A 22,767-nucleotide genomic window follows, 5' to 3' on the forward strand; every position below is an offset into this window, starting at 1 on the left:
GAAAGGGCTGTGCATTGGAAAGATAGGAAGAAAACACAGAGGCAGGATGGACAAGTTTCCCAGCCAAACCAGACCAGAAGCACTGGGAGCACAAAGGGACACAGCCAGGAGGCCCAGCAGCTCCTTGCTGAGGACCCACTTCATGCCAGAGCTGGCACTCAGAATATTAAATGAATTAAAAATAAAAGGGTGGGGGGAGGCAGCAGTGAGGTGTCCTCAGAGGTTCAACTCTGCACTCTGCTTCTGTCACCAACATTATCCAAGTTCCTGTGCTTGTTTTCCTGGAGAATTTGCACTCAACAGAGCTTCAGTGCCTTTGATCAAATCAGTCTTAAGAGCAGCTTGGGGCTGGTCAGTCATTTAGATGTGAGCACTGACTGGGGTCCAGGCAACAAAAGAACATTAGCTGCAGGCCACCCATACAGCTTTTCATCTCAATGAGAACAAAGCCTTTATTTATGCAAACAGATGGATATTGGGTGGATTTTGTACCATCAGGCCAAGGCACAAGGCTCTGGATCTACACAGCACTTTGGTAAGGAGGGGAACACAGGTGGGGACAATCCAGGCTGTTAGCAGTGCCCCCACCCCCTGATTAGGGACAGCACAATTGCTTTTAGAGCTCCTTAACCAGATGGTGAAAAACTGATCTTCTTTTCATGCCCCCTGCATACTGACAGGCAAGTTGAACAGAAAATGTGCCTCCTCCTTCATTATCTCTGAGCACCAAAGCAAAGAACCAAGAAAAAAAAAAAAGCCAAAAATACCCCAACCAACTAAAATACAAATATTTTTTGCCCGGTCTGTTTTTTTTTAAGATCTTTATAAGTCTGACTAAGCCAGTGCTGATATAAGAGTGTCACATGTATGTGCCTTCCACAAAGTGTGGGACAGCTGCTGCCATGCAATGGTGGGTGCGGGGTCAGACCCTTTACTTCAGACCTACCCTGCCTTCCTGAGGGACAGAAATTCATCTGTTAGAATCCCTTGGAGCTTCTGGAGCTGCTCTTGGCCCTCCTGTGGATAACTGTGCTGCTGTGGAGCACTGGAGAACATTCAGCTTGGTACCCATGTATGGGGGCCTTCAGAATCGAAGCAGCATCTTCATGGGCCACCAACAGACTGGAAACGAAAAACCACCATCAGAAACCTGTGAGATGGAAAACTTTGGGCAGTTTCAGATCAAAAATCTCGATGGCAAAGAAGAACTTTTTCACAAGGATTCCAGTAGAATATATGACACAGGTGTTGGAGTAACAGCCAGTGCCCACAGCAATAACAACTCCTTGGAATAAAAGGCAGTGCCCACTGCAAAGACATTTCCCTGTCCTGTGGTCTCCACAAACCACACATGAACATGGCACTTTTCCTGAGTGCTTCCCAAAGCTTCTCTGCAAGAAGCACTGGAGAAGTGCATGGGGCAAGAGTTCTGCAAGTACCAGGCTCTTCTGCAGCAGAAAAGATCTAAAATATGAAAGATTCTAGCAACCCAAATAAATCCATCCTTTATGGCTTGCAAACACTCCAGTGAATCTCAGTTACTTCAGGGCAAAAACAAACACAGGGAAAACTTTCCAAAAATATGGTTTGAAGACAACATTCCTGGTTGTCTGCCCCTGTTTGTGGGACAAGAGGTTACAAGCTGCCCAGCTGAAGAAGAAAAGGAGGATCTACACTTCCCTATCATATTTTCCTACTGACAAAGGAATTAAGACCAAGAATTTGGGTAAATGGAGGGATAAGACTGGGGTATGGATGTGGTTTTATATCCTAAGATACTTCATTTGCTAAAATAGAAGCACTTTTGTTGTACATGGATCTCTTGCTAAACCTCTTTGTCTTCAAACTCCCTTCCTCCATGGCAGAACTGAGCAAGCTCCATATGTCAGAGCTTCAAGTTAAAAGCTCTGTGATGAGTTATTTTTAATGGATCCATTTCCAGTCCGTGGGGTTGCTGTCATGAGGAGCTCAGGTGGCTTTTTGTTGAGATCAAAATCAATGAGCCATTTGTCCCAGCTCCACCTGTCCGGAGGCACTGCTGGCTCCACTGTGCCATTTCTAAATGAAAATTGAATCTCCTAAAGAAGCCAAGCTAAAATCACGAGGGAGTAGTCACGAAAAATAATTTTGGCAGTTTGCTGGGTATTGATCAAACAGCTACCAGCATCCCAAAGTCCAGGCTCCACTAAACAAGGCTCTTTGCTGGTAAGCAGCCTTTCAATTGGTAGTGTTTCATACCCATGCAGAAGAACACAAAGCCACTTTCACTGTAGAAACATGAGCTGCAGCTATGCAGTGAGTCGTGTTCAGTAGCTGACCTGCTGCTTTAGTTTTGTGGCAGTTTTAGGCAGGAGATACTGCCATAAAATTTCACAAGAAAACTATCAAGTATCTAAAATAATGCAGTATTATGGTTTTTTTCTACCTCCAATATTGCCAGCACATAGCTTAAGAAAGAAAGGAATTTACCAGCCACCAGAAATGAAAAACATTAAAATGAAAAAAAGGGGCTTTTAAGGAAATCAGAGTGATGGCCACCAGTCATTTTCCAGCTTTGCAGGATTTCAGTTCAAAGTCAATCTAAACAAGCCAGCATATGTCTAGCAAGAAGGAAATCACAGTTCAGGTTTGCTCCTGCACTCAAGCTTACCTATATCAAACATGGATTGCATTCTTTTCCAGCTCTCCAGAGAGGAGAATCCACATGGCTTGTGAGGGTGCTAATTAGATGAGGGTTTATTGGGGTCCCAACCCCAGGTGTAACATGGTTTCAGAGGCAGAAGGGGGAAAGGGAAAGGGAGGGGGAGAGAGGGCGAGCCTAGGGGAGAGATGGGCCATGAGAACATCTGGTCTTCCTCTCACAGCTTAAGAGGGAAATTCAAAGTAGGTGCGAAATAAGATTTGGGCCAATGGGATTGCAGATCCATGAGACTTCAGGAGAGGAACACAGCTTGGAATAAACCATATATTTTTGAGGGGTACATTTTTGAGACAGAGCATACCATTTGAATAAAATGCAACACCACAATAGATTAGTAAGATAGATGATAGATAGATAGATAGATAGATAGATAGATAGATAGATAGATAGATAGACAAAGCAGATAGAGATATATGAACGCACTTGCCTGTATCACTTTACAAAGAAAGGGATGGGGAAGTGACAGGTTATTCTTTTCCACACATGGGAAACTATCTTTTTCCCAGAAAAATCAGCTTCCTTCTTTTGTGACCACCAGGGTATCTGAAGACCCCACCAAGAAGGCCCTGTGATGCCAATGGCCTGTGCATCCAGCAAGTCAAGAAAGTAAGGCCTGCCTCTTAATACTTCAGTGGTGTTAAAGAGGTTTATTCTCAGTTTTTGGTGGCAAGAGGAACGAACTGAAGCCACTTACTGTAAAATGCCTGCGCAAGCACCAGTGCACATCACTGCCAAAGGAAGGATGAAGCCAGTCCCACAACCACAGCCCAAGCAGCCAGAGATCCTCCTTCAACCCTGGCTGCACTGAAGCCCCACTGACTGCCAAGAAGAAAAGCGCCCTACTGAGAGCAAGCAAACTTAACCCTCTGCCAGGACACAAATTGAGAGGGAAATAATTTAAAATCCCTACACCACCAGACACAATTCCCAGTGAGAAGGGTTGGAACACTCTGCCCCCCAGCACTTCCCCGGCAGGCAGGTTCCCAAAGGTGCTGGGAGCTAAGCTGTGCCCTGCGAGGGAACAGAGCCAGCCTCCCTTCAGTGGCAGAAGGCGCGGCCTCAGCTTTAGCCCCGGGTGCCTGTGGTGGCCCAGGGCACGGCCATGGCTGTCAATGTGTTGGGCTGCAGCACAGGGCAGGCCGGAGCTCAGCAGCCTCAGCAGAGCCCAGGGCCGCGGCCCTTCCCTGCCGGGGCCCGAGCCTGGCCCGGCCCGGCCCGGCCTGAGCAGCCCGGACTGGCCCAGGGGATGGGCTGCGCCCGCCCGCTGTGCCCACAGGCTGGGCCCAAGCCTTTGCAAGAGGCTTTCTCCCAGCTTGGCAAAACCTCGGCCAAATGGCCCTGTGCTTTGCTGAGAAGAGTAAAAAACCCCCTCAAATTTAACCCTGCTGCCCAACGCATGAGGGATACCTGCACACCTTAGGAGAGGCCATCAATACTCCTTTGTGCCTCATAAGGGATCCCTGCACCCCTCAGCAGGGACCCTAAAATATGCCTGTGAGCCCCTGCCTGGCTCCTGCCTCCCCACACCGTGGTCATCCACGGCTGCTCCTGGGCATGGAGCTCGGTCAGTGCTGGTGCCAGTTGGGCTTTGCTGCTGCTACCGCCCAGACATAGCTGTGAAAACTCAATTTCTTTATTTGAACATAAAATATAGGCCAAGCCCTGCCCAGGCAGACAAGGGCTACCCACCTTCAGTCCTGGCCGGGGAACAGGACCAGGGGGCTCAGTGGGAGAGGGTCTCATTGAGGAGGGGTGGGTTTTGGGACGGCCTCATGATGGGGATGCAGCCACGGCAGGGCAGATAGGGGGGGAAGTGAAGAGCTGGGATAAACTATTATGTTGTCATTGCCTCTGTTTTTAGGTGCGTCTTCTGAACATGCACAAGAGCACCTGTGAAGAGAGGAGGTGGCTGAGGCCACAGCTGCCAGTGGCACACAGGGACCCTCGTGCACAGCAGGGCCCAGAGCTGGCAAGGCTCCCCAGCACGGCTGGAGCTGCTGGCACAGCTGGGCCCAGCTGGACAGCTGCCCCTCAAGGCCCCGGCCAGCAGGGCACGGCTCTGGGCAGGGTCCCTGGCCAGGAGCGGGCCCCAGAGCGCCTCTGCCTTTCAAAGGCAACCTCGGCCCTGCTCTTTCTCCTCCCCACCTCCCTCTGCCTCTGCCCCGTGCCCCTGGGGCTGCTCTTGGCCAGGCAGCCTCAGTGGGAGCCAGCTCTGGCTGCAGCCCCAGCGGGGCCCCCAGGACAAGGCCTAGCAATTGAGAGGCCAATGGAAGCACTGGGCAGCAGCAGAACCCTCAGCAGAATTATTTGGACAACCATGGACTGGCCACAACTCCATTGCAGCCTCCCTGTGAATGTTTCCTGTCTGCATTAGATCTTCATAACAAGCTGTTTCAGGAAAAGATGAAGAAAACACTCACTATTTTCTCTTCCAGTAAAAATGAATTTGGACCCAGCATAAGATGAAGATAAACTCCAAAAAAAGCAGGCCTGCCATTAACCATGCCCAGCAGCCTGCTCCCTTCCAGAAGCCCCTTCCGAGGCCCTTCTGGGCATCGGGCAGTTGTGTTGTGGTGCCGGCTGCATCTGTGGGAGCAATGGGGAGTGTGAGCCCGTGCTGTGCTGCACTGCTGAGCTGGCAGCACGGTGGATACGGGCAGGACATTCTCTGATTCCCCCAGAGCTGGGGCCTGCAGACACCTTGCCCGCCCTTGGCACAGGCTGTGGCAGCCAACAAAGCCCAGCAGGCCGGGAGGAGAGCCCGGGGGCTGCGCAGCTGCTTGGGCAGTGGCTGCTGCCAGGGATACGGGCCAAAGCCATCCCTGAGCAGCCACTGCCACCCCTGGCCCTCCCTGCCCCGTGACTGCTCCCCCAGCCCTGGGGGACAGTCAGGCCCTCTCAGGAGACACTGAAGGCATCACCTGCTGTGCCAGTGCCTGGAACCGCCTGTTCTCCTGCTGAAGAGGCTGCTACTGAGCCACTGCTTCTTCCTGGAACAGCCACCTTCTGTGCCAGATTTTGGGTCATCGCTGGAGAAAGAAAAGGGACAGATGGATCAGATGGGACAGTTCCGCATTGGGGAGGTGTCATCTTCAGAAGCTAACACTGGTGAAAGTCATGGACAAGGATGAGGAAATCAGATGAGCTTTTGGGATTGGACAGGCCCCTCCCTTTTCCAAAGCACCACCCCTCCTGATCTGCCTGGAGACTGGGAAATTGTAGAGGATCTCAGGGTGGGCATGGCCTATGGTGCAGTTTGGGCAGCGTGTCAGCAGATGCCAAATGCCTTCCTGCAGAGGCTGGGCAGAAGCTGCAGCCAGGCCAGGCTGGGAAGCAGCCCTGCAGGGTGTGAAAGCAGCAGTGGGGCAGTGAGGCTGCCATGGATGCCTTCCCGCTGTCCCGGGCACGGCGTGTCCAGATGTGCAGCCAAAGGCACCGGCTGCTGAGTCCCAGGGGAAGCATGAGGGAAATGCACCCAGCACAGCATCTATCCAGGTCACTCATCATCTGGCCCAGGTGTTTTGCTGACTCCAGGAACTTACTGTCTCCTCTTTGGTACTGCCTGTTGGAGGACCTTAACAGTATTTCCAGTTCATGTGGATGGATCCCACAAAAATAGGACTCAGCCTGCGGTGTCAGCAGGGACACACTACTCACCCCTGCCATGGGAGCTGGGATTGTGTGCAGCATCCAGCCCTGGGGCTTGAAAAGTCCTCCCTGCAGACACCTGTAACTCAACAGCCAGAGAAGCTTCTGTCACCTTGTTCTTCCAGGCTTACAATAATTATTCTCTGAGGGAAACTGGTGAACTAACCTGCAGAAATTCCCAAGGGCTCCAAATCATCTTCCGTCCCCGCTGCTGGAGAAGCCATCCCAGCACCCTCACCTAGAAGGGAGCACAGATCAGAAGTGTTTCCATGGTGTACTGGAATCTCCTTCTGCCCTAGGGATCTGGGCACTGCAAGGGAGGGAAATGCACTGACCATGGCGTCTCACCTGTGCACTCATCATCTGGTCCAGATGTTTGGCCGCCTCCAGGAATTTTTTGTCTTCTGTGTCTTGGGTCTTGTCTCTTCAAGGACATTAGAGAAAGGTAGTTCCTCTTCATGAGGATGGGTCGGATAAGGCCATGGGAGCCAGATGTCAATGACAATGACCAAAGCAGTACCAGGGGCTGGGGAGCTATGGCCTTGCCCCGGTCACTCTCCACACTATTTCCTAGCTCTGTGAAACATCCTTGGAGTGGAAACTGAGGAAGCCCCAGGCCCCTTGGGTCTCCCTCCCTCCCACAGAGGAAACCCTCCCAAAAGCCCTTAGCAAAACCATCCCCAGTGCTTCCCAGGGAGCAGGGAGCGCTGTGCCGGGAATGGGAGCCAGGCTGCCGGCTCACCTGCTCGCCGCGGCTGCAGCGGAGCAGCCTGGGCAGCCCTGGCAGGCAGGGCCACGGCCAGGAGCAGCAGAAGTAGGAGGCGCAGAGCAAGGGCCATGGTGCCTTGTCCTCTGCCAGTCCCGCAGCTCTTGCTGCCACCGCTGTCCTGACACCGCTGTCCCAACGCCGCTGCTGCCGCAACAGTTGTGCTCAGGGACTGAGTGCTGGCTCCTTGTGCTGCTGTGCAACCATGGGGCTCTGGGACCTCTGGGACCTCAGGGCCTGCTGTGAGCTCATGGCCAGGGTGCAGTTGTTTTGGGAGCTGGATCTGCCTTCTTCGGGAGGGAGCTCATCTTGCCCAGCTGCTCTGCCCAAGAGCTGTGACACAGTCCCAGCCCAGCTGATATCACTGGTTGGGACATGAAGGGATGGAGAGCAGCTCTACCAAGGAATTGGGGTTGCTGCTAGAAGAGAGGTTGGACATGAGGCAGCCATGTGCGTCCAGGGGAGAGTGCCCAGCAGGTTGAAGGAGGTGATTCCACCTCTCTGCTCTGGTGAGACCCCACCTGGAGTACTGTGGAAGAGGTTTTATAGTGACCTCTGTGAGCCATCAAAAAGTTTGATAAGAGGATCCGTGCTAACCCCTGAAAGAATTTCCTACCAAGGCTGTTGACATAGAAACCAAGAAAGAAAGAAGGATAAATAAGAGAAACCTGCAACTCCCTATTTCAATGAGTATTTCGTTTGTATCTCGTGACCAATGAGTAAAGTATAAAATTAAGAGCTTTGTAAAAATGGAGAAAAAGCATGCAGGTAGAATAAAAATAGGGTTTGAAGCCTTCTGGAAATGGACTGTGTTGCTTTGTAGTGTCTCGGTCTCTCCCACGACAGAGTACTGCATCCTGCTCTGGGTCCCCAAGGCAGGAAAGACATGGACCTGTTGGATCTAGTCTAGAGGAGGGACAAGATGCTCTGAGGGCTGGAGCCCTTGTGCTTTGGAGACAGGCTGGGAGAGCTGGCAGTGTTCAGCCTGGAAGAGAGAGGACTCCAGGGACACCTGATTGCTGCCTTTCAGGGCCTTCTGGGGGCTTGTAAAGAGATGGGGCAGAATTTTTAGTAAAGCTTTTTGTGACCAGACCGAGGGTCTTTTAATCTATAAGATGGTCGATTCAGACTAGATGAAAGAAACACATTTTTTACACTGTTGATTTTGAAACCCTGGCAGAGGTTGCCCAGAGATGTGGACATCCATCCCTGCAGACATTCAAGCTCCTGTTCTGAGCAACCTGACCTAGTTCAAGGTGTCCCTGCTCACTGCAGGCCATTGGGACTAGATGGCCGTTAAATGTCCCTTCCAACCCAAGCCATTCTGTGCTCCTGTGCACCATCAAAGCAGTGCTGCATTAGTGCTGGGCTGATTATGCTGGCACCTGTATTTTGGTACTTGTGCCATTTAGCAATTGGCCACGAGAGGATTGATGGGCTGGACAGTGAAGTCTGCAAATAACACTCAGTGTGCTCAAGGAGAAAAAGGAGAGGAACATGGCTTCCAGTTCAGATAAATGCCAGCATTTTGCTGCCCATTCCTGGTTAGAGAAATAAAGGAATGTCCTGAAGATCCCTTCATGTGGGTTCATTATTGGCCGTATCAGTACTTGTGTTCTGTAAAACAGGTAAGTTGTTACAGCTTCTTGCCCCATTTATCCCTGGATAAACCCCAAATACTGCATTGCTCCTTGTCTACTTTCTTCCAAGTCAGGGCAAATTTTGTTCATTACTGAGTGGGACATATTCATCTGTTCACAAGCAAATTCCTCTTGCCACTCACACAACGGCAAGACTGCTTTGTTGATTTGCTCTAATCAGACTGTAATTAAGGCCTACCTCTCACTAGAATTAAAGCTGATGCATTGGGAGGCAAAGTGTTGAGTCATTTCTCCTGGAGTCTGGCACTGTAGAGAGTTGTTCTGTAAGTAAATGGCATTTGAAGACAGGTGTAGTCTACCATACTTCTGGCATACTAGAAGTGAGAAAAAACCCTTTGAATCAGGATTTTATCCTTTCTTCCTCCACCTCCTCCTCCCAGGAATTTTAATCTCTGAGGTCTAAGCTCTTCAGCTGCCTCACAAACATTCTTTTAATTCAGGCAGGCATCCATGCATTGAGCCACAAATCAGGACCGTGGTGTGAACCTTGAAGCAATGTAGGTTTATAGCACTGAAAATAATAATCCAATACCCAGGTTAAGCCAAGCATTTCTCAAATAACTCCACATGTCCTCAGAGATGTTTCAAAAACGATCACTGTTATAGGTGGGAGTGGGCAGAAAGAGTGTCCTCAAAATTAAAAATACAGCTTTCTGAGATCTTTATATTCCTATAAAAAGACAGTCCAAATTGTTCTTCTACGGAACATTAACTAAGAAGTGAATGTCAGATTGTGAAAATAATTCCTTGGTGAACCAAAAAAAACCATAAATAAAAACAAGTTTACATGTAGATAATAAGTAAACCATCATGCTGAGGAAAAACCCAGACCTGCAAAAACTAAAATGAATTAGGCTGTATCGTCTCTCTCAATACAAAAAATCCCAAATACTGAAAATTATCAGAGATCCTCAAGGGCATTACTAAATATAGAAACTTCCAGGTATTGGGAAAAATGAAGGAAACTGTAGTGTGCAATTCACAGATGTAACCTCGAATTTATTTGTGGATTTGTTGCAAAATTTCTGAGAGCAGAGTGGAAAAGCATAGGGGCTGATCAGATCATGTGTGGGCATGTACAGCAGTCTGAGGGATGTTTCTGGAACCAAGTGCAGGGAGCAAAAGCAGGACACAATTCCTGGGACAATCTTTTTGCTGGCTGTGGACTTTTTGACAGTCTGTCCCCCGGGGCTGGAGGAGCATTCATGGGGCAGGGAGGGCCAGGGGTGGCAGTGGCTGCTCAGGGATGGCTTTGGCCCATGTCCCTGGCAGCAGCCACTGCCCAAGCAGCTGCGCTGCCCCCGGGCTCTCCTCCCAGCCTGCTGGGCTTTGTTGGCTGGCACAGCCTGTGCCAAGGGCCGGCAAGGTGCCTGCAGGCCCCAGCTCTGGGGGAAACAGAGAACGTCCTGCCCGTATCCACCATGCTGCCAGCTCAGCAGTGCAGCACAGCACGGGCTCACGCTTCCCATTGCTCCCACAGATGCAGCCGGCACCACAACACGTCTTCCTGATGCCCAGAATGGCTTCGGAAGGGGCTTCTGGAAGGGAGCAGGCTGCTGGGCAGGGGTAATGGCAGGCCTGCTTTTTTTGGAGTTTATCTTCATCTTATGCTGGGTCCAAATTCATTTTTACTGGAAGAGAAAATGGTGAGTGTTTTCTTCATCTTTTCCTGAAACAGCTTGTTATGAAGATCTAATGCAGACAGGAAACATTCACAGGGAGGCTGCAATGGAGTTGTGGCCAGTCCATTGTTGTCCAAATAATTCTGCTGAGGGTTCTGCTGCTGCCCAGTGCTTCCATTGGCCTCTCAATTGCTGGGCCTTGTCCTGGGAGGCCCGCTGGGGCTGCAGCCAGGGCTGGCTCCCACTGAGGCTGCCTGGCCAAGAGCAGCCCCAGGGGCACGGGGCAGAGGCAGAGGGAGGTGGGGAGGAGAAAGAGCAGGGCCGAGGTTGCCCTTGAAAGGCAGAGGCGCTCTGGGGCCCGCTCCTGGCCAGGGACCCTGCCCAGAGCCGTGCCCTGCTGGCCGGGGCCTTGAGGGGCAGCTGTCCAGCTGGGCCCAGCTGTGCCAGCAGCTCCAGCCGTGCTGGGGAGCCTTGCCAGCTCTGGGCCCTGCTGTGCACGAAGGTCCCTGTGTGCCACTGGCAACTTGGGCCTCAGCCACCTCCTCTCTTCACAGGAGCGCCTCTGGACTGCAACTGAAGGGCAGTGGCTGGACCTCATACCCAGATAACTTAAGTAGCTCCTCCAGCAGTGATAAGAACCTGGGTAGCCCCATGAAAAGCCCTCAGTGGACAACCCCAGAACAGCTGGCCTAGAAGAGGAAATCAGCCTATCACTGTGGAAATCCCAGTGCCACCTCCACTCCCTATAGGAATCCCTGAGCCGCCTCCGCTACCCATGGGGATTTTCAAGATGCCTCCACCCCCTCCCATTCCATCTCCACCTATGCAGCAACCCAGAACCAGTTCAGCACCTTCCATACCCAGCCGAGACCACCCCCTCCTGATTGCCCAAAATGCTCAGAGCAGCCCTCCAAATGACACTGAAAGAGCCTCCATGCCACACCACCTACTCCCATTCCAGGGCAGGGTTTGGCCCAGATCTTGTGATGCAATGAAGTGATGGAGCTGTCACCCATCAGTGTCCGGGTGGTAGCAGCAGCAAAGCCCACACGGCACCAGCACTGGCTGACCTCCATGCCCAGGAACAGCCGTGGATGGCCACGGTGTGGGCAGGCAGGAGCCAGGCAGGGGCTGCTGTGCCCAGCGGCGGGGCCCCGAGGGGATGGGGGAGCCCATGCTGAGCGTCCCTGGGCTGAGGGCACATTTCCTTCTTTGGCACCACCTAGGACTTTTCCTCCTCCAGTGGCATGCCCAGGAAAAGAGGAAAGCCATAAACAGCATCTCCAGGGACACAGCCTGACCAGCAATGTCAGTAGGAAAAACACAAATTTTGCTGAGTAATGGCTCATTGATGAAGTAAAACATTTACATTCAGGGCAATCCGTTCATACAGACGGGGGCACACTCTGGGGGTACAGCTAAGGCCATGAGGTCACAGCAAGCTCAGGGGTCACAACAGGCTGAGGTCACAGCAGGCTCTGAGGTAACAGAGGTGCCAGAGGTGCCAGAGCCCCGTGGTTGCACAGCAGCACAAGGAGCCAGCAGTCAGTCCCTGAGCACAACTGTTGCGGCAGCAGCGGCGGTGGCAGCAGCGGTGTTGGTGTTGGGACAGCGGTGACAGGACAGCGGTGGCAGCAAGAGCTGCGGGACTGGCAGAGGGCAAGGCACCATGGCCCTTGCTCTGCGCCTCCTACTCCTGCTGCTCCTGGCCGTGGCCCTGCCTGACAGGGCTGCCCAGGCTGCTCCGCTGCAAGCGCGGCGAGCAGGTGAGCCGGCAGCCTGGCTGCCCTTTCCTGGGACAGCGCTCCCTGCTCCCCGGGAAGTGCTGGGGATGGTTTTGCCCAGGGCTTTTGGGAGGGTTTCCTCTGTGGGAGTGAGAGAGCCCCCACGGGGCCTGGGCTCCTCCAGCCACCACTCCAGGGATGTTGCACAGGGCCTGCAAAGAGAGTGGAGAGTGACCAGAGCCATTCCATAGCTCCCCAGACCCCTGTGCAGCTTTGGCCTTGTCCACTGACATCTGGCTCCCACAGCCTTACCCGACCCCCTTGCAGTGTCCAGTTCCCTAAGGCAGAGGGGGATCCCAGAACATCATGGAAATGGTTCTGATCTTTGCTCCCTTCTAGACTGGGATGGCGTCATGGACTATCTGGATGCCCTATCGGATAATGACTTGAAACCCCCGGAGAATGCTGGAGGTAAGTTCTCTGTGAGCCTTTCAGAGAAAATACTCTCTGTCCAGGCAGCAAGAGCTCAGTCAAGTGGCATTTCCCTTAACATAATCTCAGGACTGAAAGAATCTCCAAAATTTGCCCTGCTCCCCACTGAGGCCCTGAGTGATCCCACAGGATTGCTATCTGTTGCAGAAAGGAGCATTTAGCTGTCCATCTTCCTCCCGTGTGCAATGTCAGTGTGTCCTTCCATGTGCTCTGTGCAGCCAGGGAGAAGGGCAGAGAGGGAAGGGGCCGGGCCCAGGGCTGTGCCCCATGGCTGAGCCTTTTGCAGCTCCTCTGCCGGCCCCTGGGAGCCTGAGCTGCTCCTGCTGCCACTGCCAAGCCCTGGCTCTGCCCGGGGCTGGCTTTAGAGCTGCTGGCAGCTCCAGGGAGTCCTTTCTGCCACGACTGCCCCGCAAGGGGCTCCTTCCATCCCAGTGTGGGGCCACTGCAGGCACGAGGTCCCCCTGCCCCTGCTCCTGAGTGGGAGGCAGGTCTGAGGGAATGCCTTGGAGGGCACCAGTCACCCAGGTGCACTCACTGCCACTCGGGCCTGAAGGAGAAATTGAATCACTTTCCATTAAGGTCTTCCTAGATGGATGAACCAAAACGCAGGAGACAGCAAGTCGCTGGAGGCAGCCAAACTTCTGGACAAGATGCTGAGTGACCTTGAGAGACGTCGTGGTGGGTGCATTTGCCTCATGCTGCCCCTGGGACTCAGCAGCCGGGGGCTTTGGCTGCACATCTGGACACGCCGTGCCCGGCACAGCAGGAAGGGATCCATGGCAGCCTCGCTGCCCCGCTGCTGCTTTCACGCCCTGCAGGGCTGTTTCCCAGCCTGGCCTGGCTGCAGCTTCTGCCCAGCCCCTGCAGGAAGGCATTTGGCATCAGCTGACAGGCTGCCCAAACTGCACCATTGGGCTGAGATGCCCTGCAATTTCCCGGTCACCAGGCAGATCAGGAATGGCAGCTGTTTGGACAAGAGAGTGCCCTGTCCAATCCCAAAAGTTTTTATGATTACCAGATCATTATTCATCAGTTTGACCAGTATTGTCTCCTGAAGATTCCAACTCCCAGAAAGGGGAACATCTGCACCTAATCCAACGGTTCCCTTTTCTTTCTGCAGAGATGAAACGAAAGGCTGTGCTGAAGGCTGAGTTTTCCAGAGGAAGCAGTGGCTCATTGGCAGCCTCTGCTGCAGGAAGGGAGGCGATGCCAGGCACAGGCCCAGGAGGTAATTGCTGTGCCTCTGGGCCTGAGCCTTGCTGAGGCTTGAGCTGCCCTCTCTGCTGCTTTGTGTCAGTGCCTGTCCCTCCAGAGATGTTGCACAGGGCCTGCAAAGAGGGTGGAGAGTGACCAGAGCCAGTCCAGAGCTCCCCAGGCCCTTGTGCAGCTTTGGCCTTGTCCACTGACATCTGGATCTCACAGTCTTACTCGACCCCCTTGCAGTGCCCAGTTCTCAAAGGCAGAAGGGGATCCCAGCACACCATGGAAATGGGTCTGATCTATGCTCCCTTTCTAGGTGAGGGTGCTGGGATAGGTTCTCCAGCAGCTGGGATGGAAGATGGTTTGGAACCCTTGGGAGCCTCTGCAGGTAAGTTCTCAACTTCCCCTCAGAGAATAATCATTGACAAACTGTCAGGAACCAGGTGACAGGAGCTTCTGTGGCTGTTGAGTTCCAGGTGTGTCTGCAGGGAGGACTTTTCAAGCTCCAGGTCTGGTTGCTGAACACAAGCCCAGCTCCCATCGCAGGGGTGAGTAGTGTGTGCCTGCTGACCCCACAGGATGAGCCCTGGTTCTGTGGAATCCACTTCTGGAGAAATGGAAATAATTTCTCTTAAGGTCCTTTGAGAGGGAGGAAAAAAACTACAAAACAGAGTGAGTCCCTGGAGGAATCCAACCAAGCAGACCAAATCTTGACTGGACTGGAGAGACAACGTGGTGGGTGCATTTCTCTCATTCTTCTCCTGGGAGTCAGCAGCTGGGGGCTTTGGCTGCACATCTGGACACGCCGTGCCCGGTACAGCAGGAAGGCATCCATGGCAGCCTCGCTGCCCCGCTGCTGCTTTCACATCCTGCAGGGCTGTTTCCCAGCCTGGCCTGCCTGCAGCATCTGCCCAGCCTCTGCAGGAAGGCATTTGGCATCAGCTGGCAGGGAGCCCAAACTGCACCACGGCCATGCCCACCCTCAGATCCCCTGCAATTTCCTGGTCTCTGGGTAGATCTGGAAAGGCAACTATTTGGAGATGGGAGGGCCCTGGAGCAGCCCCAAGAGCCTTGGCCTTTCCCTGATACTTATCCATACCTTTGACATTTAGTGTTTCCTAAAGATGCCACCACCCTAATGGGGAATGGTTCCACCAGATCCAGCTGTCCTTTTTCCTTTCTCCAGATATGGACCAAAAAGCTTTACGGAAGGCAGCACTTCCTGGAGGAAACGATGGATCAGTGCCAGCCACCGATGCACAAAGGGAGGAGATGCCAGACAGTGCCACAGAAGGTGATTGCTCTGCCAGGCTCAGTCAGGCTCAGCAGTCCTGCTGGGCCCATTCCCTGGGAGACACGTCCCAAAACCTGGGAGCAGCTGCACAGGGTGGCAATGGTGGGGAAAGGGCAGAGGGGGAGTGCAAGGATTCCCATGCCTCCTGACAGAGCCTGAGCCTGTCCCCTGGGGCTGGGGGAGCTGTCACGGGGCAGGGAGGGCCAGGGGTGGCAGTGGCTGCTCAGGGATGGCTTTGGCCCGTGTCCCTGGCAGCAGCCACTGCCCAAGCAGCTGCGCTGCCCCCGGGCTCTCCTCCCGGCCTGCCTGGCTTTGTTGGCTGGCACAGCCTGTGCCAAGGGCCGGCAAGGTGCCTGCAGGCCCCAGCTCTGGGGGAAACAGAGAACGTCCTGCCCGTATCCACCGTGCTGCCAGCTCAGCAGTGCAGCACAGCACGGGCACACGCTCCCCATTGCTCCCACAGACGTTATCAATGAAACAGGAATATATGCCCCGGATCCAGTGCGCTTCCCAAGAATTGTCTGCCCCCAGGATGTGTTCAGGACCTGCATGATAGGCACAGTGGTGACAGTGTTCACTGTGCCACTTGTGCTGATAGGCTGCTATCTTGGCATTCGCAAACTGTACGGGCTCAGACAGTCAGTTGTTGATTTTTCTCCACAGTTTTCTTATAACTCTGCTCCTGCATAGGTAGCCTCACTGGGAGTCATGCTGCAGTGGAGCTGTGGCCAGTCCATGGCTGTCCAAATATCTCTGCTGAGGGTTCTGCTGCTGCCCAGTGCTTCCATTGGCCTCTCAATTGCTGGGCCTTGTCCTGGGGGCCCGCTGGGGCAGCAGCCAGTGCTGGCTTCCACTGAGGCTGCCTGGCCAAGAGCAGCCCCAGGGGCACGGGGCAGAGGCAGAGCAAGTTCTCCACAGCATTTGGGCAGCACAGCTCAGGACAGGACAGGACAGTGCTTATTTAGTACCTCATGTAAAGTTTTACAGTAAGAGTGGTGTTGCAGGTCAGGCAAATTTGCTCCAGATCAGTGTGAAAACAAATCCAACATGATGAAGGTTTGGCTTTGGCCTTGAGACTTTGCTCTTTGTGTGAGCCCTGCTCTGGATTGATTCCCAATCAATCTTGGAGCTGGTTTTGGACGAAGGCTCATCCCAGCCCTGAGCCTTGGCAGTTCTCTGGCCTCAAAGGGACAGCTGAGGCTGCACTGCACATGACTGGGGTTCAGGGCTCCATTATCAAAGAGCTTTGAGATGTTTAAATTACTGTATTCTTACTAGATAGTTGTTGTTATGAAATTCATTCATTAGATTTTAAAACTTAGTTGTAATAAAACTTCTTTTCCAGTGCTTTTTCCCGTTATTTGATATAGTCAGTGATGGCCTAAGTATCCCATGGCTGAATTAGAAGACTGTAAGTATAATAAAATAAAATAATGTTGACCCTCTAATGTCTTTCACAGACTCCTGAAACTTATGTTGGTTTGATGTGACCAACAGAAGAGTTTGGCTCTGCTTTTAATTGAAACAAGCAGCAGAGCTGGAACCTGTTGAAGAGAGTCTCTTCACAGCTAAAGCAAACTGCCAGGGTTCTTTTATTCCACCTCTAAGCAGGAAGATAAAAATCTCTCAGCAGTTAATACTCCTGACCAGTAACTGATATAAACTAGGCATTTGGGCTGTTTGCTGCCTCACCCCTGAATTCCTCAGAGCTGCAGCTCCCTGTTCTCTTGGCAGACAGGGGCTGGCTATGGATGACAGTCACGTCTCTGGCCTGGTGCACACCAGGTCCACACATGAGCTGAGGGATCATCCTTGCACACCCCATCCTGGAAGAACCCAGGTCAGTGATGAGTCTGACCCAGTTTGATGCATGGCAGCAAAAGAAGGCAAAATAAAGGCTGGAATTGGTACCATTCTGTAATATGCTTTTGCCACCAACATTATCCAAGTTCCTGTGCTTGTTTTCCTGGAGAATTTGCACTCAACAGAGCTTCAGTGCCTTTGATTAAAACTTTAGAGCAGCTTGGGGCTGGTCAGTCATTTAGGTGTGAGCACTGACTGGGGTCCAGGCAACAAAAGAACATTAGCTACAGGCCACCCATACAGCTTTTCATCTTAATGAGCACAAAGCCTTTATTTTTGCAATCTGAGGGATGTTGGAGGGATTTTTGCACCATTGGGCCAAGGCACAAGGCTCTGGATCTACACAGCACTTTGGTAAGGAGGGAAACACAGGTGGGGACAATCCAGGCTGTTAGCAGTGCCCCCACCCCCTGATTAGGGACAGCACAATTGCTTTTAGAGCTCCTTAACCAGCTGGTGAAAAACTGACCTTCTTTTCATGCCCCCTGCATACTGACAGGCAAGTTGAACAGAAAATCTGCCTCTTCCTGCATGATTTTTGAGCGCCAAAGCAAAGAACCATGAAAAAAAACCCAAAAAAACCAAAACAAACAACAACTAACAACAAAAAAAAAAAAAAACACCAAAAAAAACCCCAAAAAACCAAACCAAAAAACCCAAAACCCCCAAAGAACTAAAATACAAATAATTTTTTGCCCAGTCGGAGCTTTTATTAGAACTTTATAAGACTGACTAAGCCAGTGCTGAATTAAGAGTGGCACATGTTTTGTGCCTTGCACAAAGTGTGGGACAGCTGCTGCCATGCAAAGGTGGGTGCAGGGTCAGACCCTTTACTTCAGACCTACCCTGCCTTCCTGAGGGACAGAAATTCATCTGTAAGAATCCCTTGGATTTTTGGAGCTGCTCATGGATGGCCCTCCTGTGGATAACTGGGCTGCTGTGGAGAACTGAAGAATTTTCATCTTGGTAATTGTTATGTGTATTATGGTAATTTGTGCAGAGAGAATATATATATATATATAAGAATAAAATATCAAGCCTTGAAATCACAGTAGCAAGGGAAGAGGGGATTGCTTCACAGGGTGAGCAAACCGCAGCTGGCAGTCGGGTAGGAGGAGTGTCATTAACATAGGAAGTGACCCCAGCCGGCACAGGAGATTGTCGTTCTCACTGGTGTGAACAGGAGGAGGCCCAGCGATGATGGCCCATGGAGATGTTCATCTTAGACAGAGGGGACCATCAAGGACATACATCTGCATACGGGATTCCGGTAACCAAAGAGTGGATACACATCAGTTCCCGGACAAGGTTTTGTCCAGCACAGGACGGAGAATAGAGGCATCATGAATGTGAAGAACCCTGAGGAAAGACAAAGGGACTCTGCCACGGGTTAGAAAAAGAGTATAAGAAAGGATTCTGCCAAGCAGCATTGGTGAACAGGGGGGATTGGGTGTGATAGAAGGTGGATCTGTGTTCACCCAGCTTCCATCCCGGGGTCGGTGCTGTCCTTGATTGTTGGCTGTCGGGACTGTATATCGGTTGTGAATAAATTTATATTTTATTTTTATTAAATTGGCTGGATCGATTTTTACCTATAACAGTACCCATGTATGGGGGCCTGCAGAATCTAAGCAGCATCTTCCTTGGCCAACAACAGACTGGAAAGGAAAAACCAGCATCAGAAACCTGTGAGATGGAAAACTTTGGGCTGTTTGAGATCAAAAATGTCAACTAAAAATCTTGGTGGTGAAGAACAACCTTTCTCACAAGGATTCCAGTAGAATAAATGACACAGGTGTTGGAATAACAGGCAGTGCCCACAGCAAAGACAATTCCTTGGTGAGGAGGGTCCCACGGAGAGTCGGCTGAGTAACGACACTCACAGCCAATGTGGCTACATGTCGTTCTCCTTTATTAAGCAACTTTGACATAGTTATCCTCCTCTATACACTGTCTCCTGCCACTAATGCTTAATGCTGATTGGTTAAGTAGCTATATTCACACATACATCTTAATTACTGATTGGTTGTCACACTATAAGCATCTTTAGCTAAGGTGTGCCAAATGAGCAGCTCCCACGACGTGCTTGGCCCATTTGGTTTCATCCTGGCACAATGCTCATTCTTCCTTGTTGCATCTATTTGAGGACAGTACATGGTCTATCTTGTTCCTGTTTGAGGACGGTACATGGTTTTCAGAGTAACTCTGTAATCTGCAGACCAGGGCTGTCCAATTCCCAAAGGGGAATATCATGGCATTGTTCAGCCAAGAATCCTTCTACACCTTGGAATAAAAGGCAGTGCCCACTGCAAAGACATTTCCCTGTCCTGTGGGCTCCACAAACCACACATGAACATGGCGCTTTTCCTGAGTGCTTCCCAAAGATACTGTGCAAGAAGCACTGGAGAAGTGCATGGAGCAAGAGTTGTGCAAGTGCCAGGCTCTTGTGCAGCAGAAAAGTCATAAAATATGAAAGATTCTAGCAACCCCAATAAATCCATCATTTATGGCTTGTAAATACTCCAGTGAATCTCAGTTACTTCAGGGCAAAAACAAACACAGGGCAAACTTTCCAAAGTATGGTTTCATGACAAGATTCACGTTTGTCTGCTCCTGTCTGTGGGAGAAGACAAGGTTACAAGCTGTCCAGCTGAAGAAGGAAAGGAGGATCTACATTTCCCTGTCATATTTTCCTACTGACAAAGGAATTAAGACCAAGAATTTGGGTAATGGAGGAATAAGACTGGAGTATGGATTAGGGTTTACATCCTAAGATACTTCATTTGCTGAAATAGAAGCACTTTTGTTGTACATGGATCTCCTTGCTAAACCTCTTTGTCTTCAAACTCCCTTCCTCCATGGCAGAACTGAGCAAGCTCCATATGTCAGAGCCTCAAGTTAAAAGCTCTGTGATGAGTTAGTTTTAATGGATCCGTTACCAGTCCGTGGGGTTGCTGTCATGAGGAGCTCAGGTGGCTTTTTGTTGAGACCCAAATCAATGAGCCATTTGTCCCAGCTCCACCTGTCCTGAGGCAGCACTGGCTCCACTATGCTATTTCTAAATGAAAACAGAATCTCCTAAAGAAGCCAGGCCAAAATCACGAGGGAGTAGTCACGAAAAATAACTTAGGTAGTTTGCTGGGTATTCATCTAACAGACACCACCTTCCCAAAGTCCAGGCTACACTAAACAAGGCTCTTTGCTCTGTAATCAACCTTTCAATTGGTAGTGTTTCATACCCATGCAGAAGAACAAAAAGCCACTTCCACTGTAGAAACATGAGCTGCAGCTATGCAGTAAGTTGTGCTCAGTAGCTGACCTGCTGCTTTAGCTGTGAGGCAGGAGATACTGCCATAAAATTTCACAAGGAAACTATCAAGTATCTAAAATATGCCGTGTTATGTTATTTTCTACCTCCAATATTGCCTGCACATAGCTTAAGGAAGAAAGGTATTTACCAGCCACCATAGATGAAAAAAATTAAAATGAAAAAAGGGCTTTTAAGGATATCAGAGTGATGGCCACCAGTCATTTTCCAGCTTTGTAGGATTTCAGCTGAAAGTCAATCTAAACAAGCCAGCATATGTCTAGCAAGAAGGAAATCACAGATCATCTCTGCTCCTACACCCAAGCTTTTCTATATCAAAGATGGATGGTATTCTTTTCCAGCTCTCAAGAGATGTGTCATAATTTACGAATAAACAAAATATCATGCATAGAAATATTTCATGGATTGTAGCAGTTCCTTTGAGGGGAGCTCCCCAGGGAGTCCCCGGAGGGCCCCCTGAGCTGTGAGTTGGCTGGCAGCAGCAGGCACGCAAGGAGACTCCACACGGCTTCTGAGGGTGCTGATTAGATGAGGGTTTCTTGGGGGTCCCAGCCCCGGGAGTAACATGGTTTCTGAGGGAGAAGGGGGAAAGGGAAAGAGAGGGGGAGAGAGGGCGAGCCTAGGGGAGAGATGGGCCATGAGAGAATCTGGTCTTCCTCGCACAGCTTAAGAGGGAAATTCAATGTAGGTGCGAAATAAGGTTTGGGCAAATGGGATTGTAGATTCATGGGACTTCAGGGGAGGAACAGAGCTTGGAATAAACCATATATTTTCAAGAGCTACATTTTTGAGACAGAGCATACCATTTGAATAAAATGCAACACCACAATAGATTATTAAGATAGATAGTTGATAGATAGATAGATGATAGATAGATAGATAGATAGATAGATAGATAGATAGATAGATAGATAGACAAGGCAGATAGAGATAGATGAATGCACTTGCCTGTATCACTTTGTATAGAAAGGGATGGGGAAGTGACAGGTTATTCTTTTCCACACATGGGAAACTATCTTTTTCCCAGAAAATTCAGCTTCCTTCTCCAGTGACCACCAGGGTATCTGAAGACCCCACCAAGAAGGCACTGTGATGCCAATGGCCTGTGCATCCAGCAAGTCAAGAAAGTAAGGCCTGCCTCTTAATACTACAGTGGTGTTAAAGAGGTTTATTCTCGGTTTTTGGTACAAGAGGAACAAACTGAAGCCAGTTACTGTAAAATGCCTGCACAAGCACCAGTGCAAATAACAGCCAAAGGAAGGATGAAGCCAAGGTGTCCCACAACCATGGCCCAAGCAGCCAGAGATCCTCCTTCAACCGTGGCTGCATTGAAGCCCCACTGACTGCCAAGAAGAAAAGCGCCCTACTGAGAGCAACCAAACTTAACCCTCTGCCAGGACACAAATTTAGAGGGAAAAAAATTTGAAATCCCTACATCACCAGACACAGTTCCCAGTGAGAAGGGTTGGAACTCTCTGGCCCCAAGCACTTCCCCGGCAGGCAGGTTCCCAAAGGTGCTGGGAGCTAAGCTGTGCCCTCCGAGGGAACAGAGCCAGCCTCCCTTCAGTGGGAGAAGGCGCGGCCTCAGCTGTAGCCCCGGGTGCCTGCGGTGGCCCAGGGCACGGCCATGGCTGTCAATGTGTTGGGCTGCAGCACAGGGCAGGCCGGAGCTCAGCAGCCTCAGCAGAGCCCAGGGCCGCGGCCCTTCCCTGCCGGGGCCCGAGCCTGGCCCGGCCCGGCCCGGCCTGAGCAGCCCGGACTGGCCCAGGGGATGGGCTGCGCCCGCCCGCTGTGCCCACAGGCTGGGCCCAAGCCTTTGCAAGAGGCTTTCTCCCAGCTTGGCAAAACCTCGGCCAAGTGTCTCTGTGCTGTGCTGAGAAGAGTAAAAAACCTCCTCAAATTTAACCCTGCTGCCCAACACATGAGGGATCCCTGCACACCTTAGGAGAGGCCATCAATACTCCTTTGTGCCTCATGAGGGATCCCTGCACCCCTCAGCAGGGACCCGAAAATATCCCTGTGTGCCCCCTGAGGTCCAGGCCCAGATGATCCCCCAGATGGAAATGTGCCCTCAGCCCAGGGACGCTCAGCATGGGCTCCCCCATCCCCTCGGGGCCCCGCCGCTGGGCACAGCAGCCCCTGCCTGGCTCCTGCCTGCCCACACCGTGGCCATCCACGGCTGCTCCTGGGCATGGAGCTCAGCCAGTGCTGGTGTCGGGTGGGCTTTGCTGGTGCTACCACACAAACATAGCTGCGAAAACTCTATTTCTTTATTTAAATATAAAATGTGGGCCAAGCCCTGCCCTGGCAGACAAGGGCTGCCCACCTTCAGTCCTGGCCAGGGAACAGGACTAGGGGGCTCAGGGGCAGAGGGTCTCGTTGAGGAGGGGTGGGTTTTGGGATGCCTCATGATGCTCATGCAGCCACGGCAGTTCAAAGAGGGGCGGAAGTGAAGACCTGGGATAAAC

General features: G+C 51.5%; 2 protein-coding genes across 2 annotated transcripts in view; one reads left to right on the plus strand and one right to left on the minus strand.

Moving 5' to 3' along the window:
* The window catches only part of LOC135308315 (IQ motif and SEC7 domain-containing protein 1-like), a 171,876-nt gene that overhangs the window by 36,790 nt on the left and 112,319 nt on the right, over nt 1–22,767 (minus strand). The window lies entirely within an intron of this gene.
* LOC135307089 (uncharacterized) lies at nt 12,419–16,577 on the plus strand. Its single transcript, XM_064431750.1, has 8 exons — nt 12,419–12,593; nt 13,194–13,292; nt 13,735–13,842; nt 14,131–14,202; nt 14,291–14,362; nt 14,451–14,549; nt 15,001–15,108; nt 16,454–16,577. Exons 1-8 carry the CDS (start codon nt 12,536–12,538, stop codon nt 16,471–16,473), a joined length of 636 nt encoding a protein of 211 aa, XP_064287820.1. The 5' UTR covers nt 12,419–12,535; the 3' UTR covers nt 16,474–16,577.

This window comes from Passer domesticus, chromosome 9 (genome assembly GCF_036417665.1).
Source record: "Passer domesticus isolate bPasDom1 chromosome 9, bPasDom1.hap1, whole genome shotgun sequence".
Classification (NCBI taxonomy): domain Eukaryota; kingdom Metazoa; phylum Chordata; class Aves; order Passeriformes; family Passeridae; genus Passer; species Passer domesticus.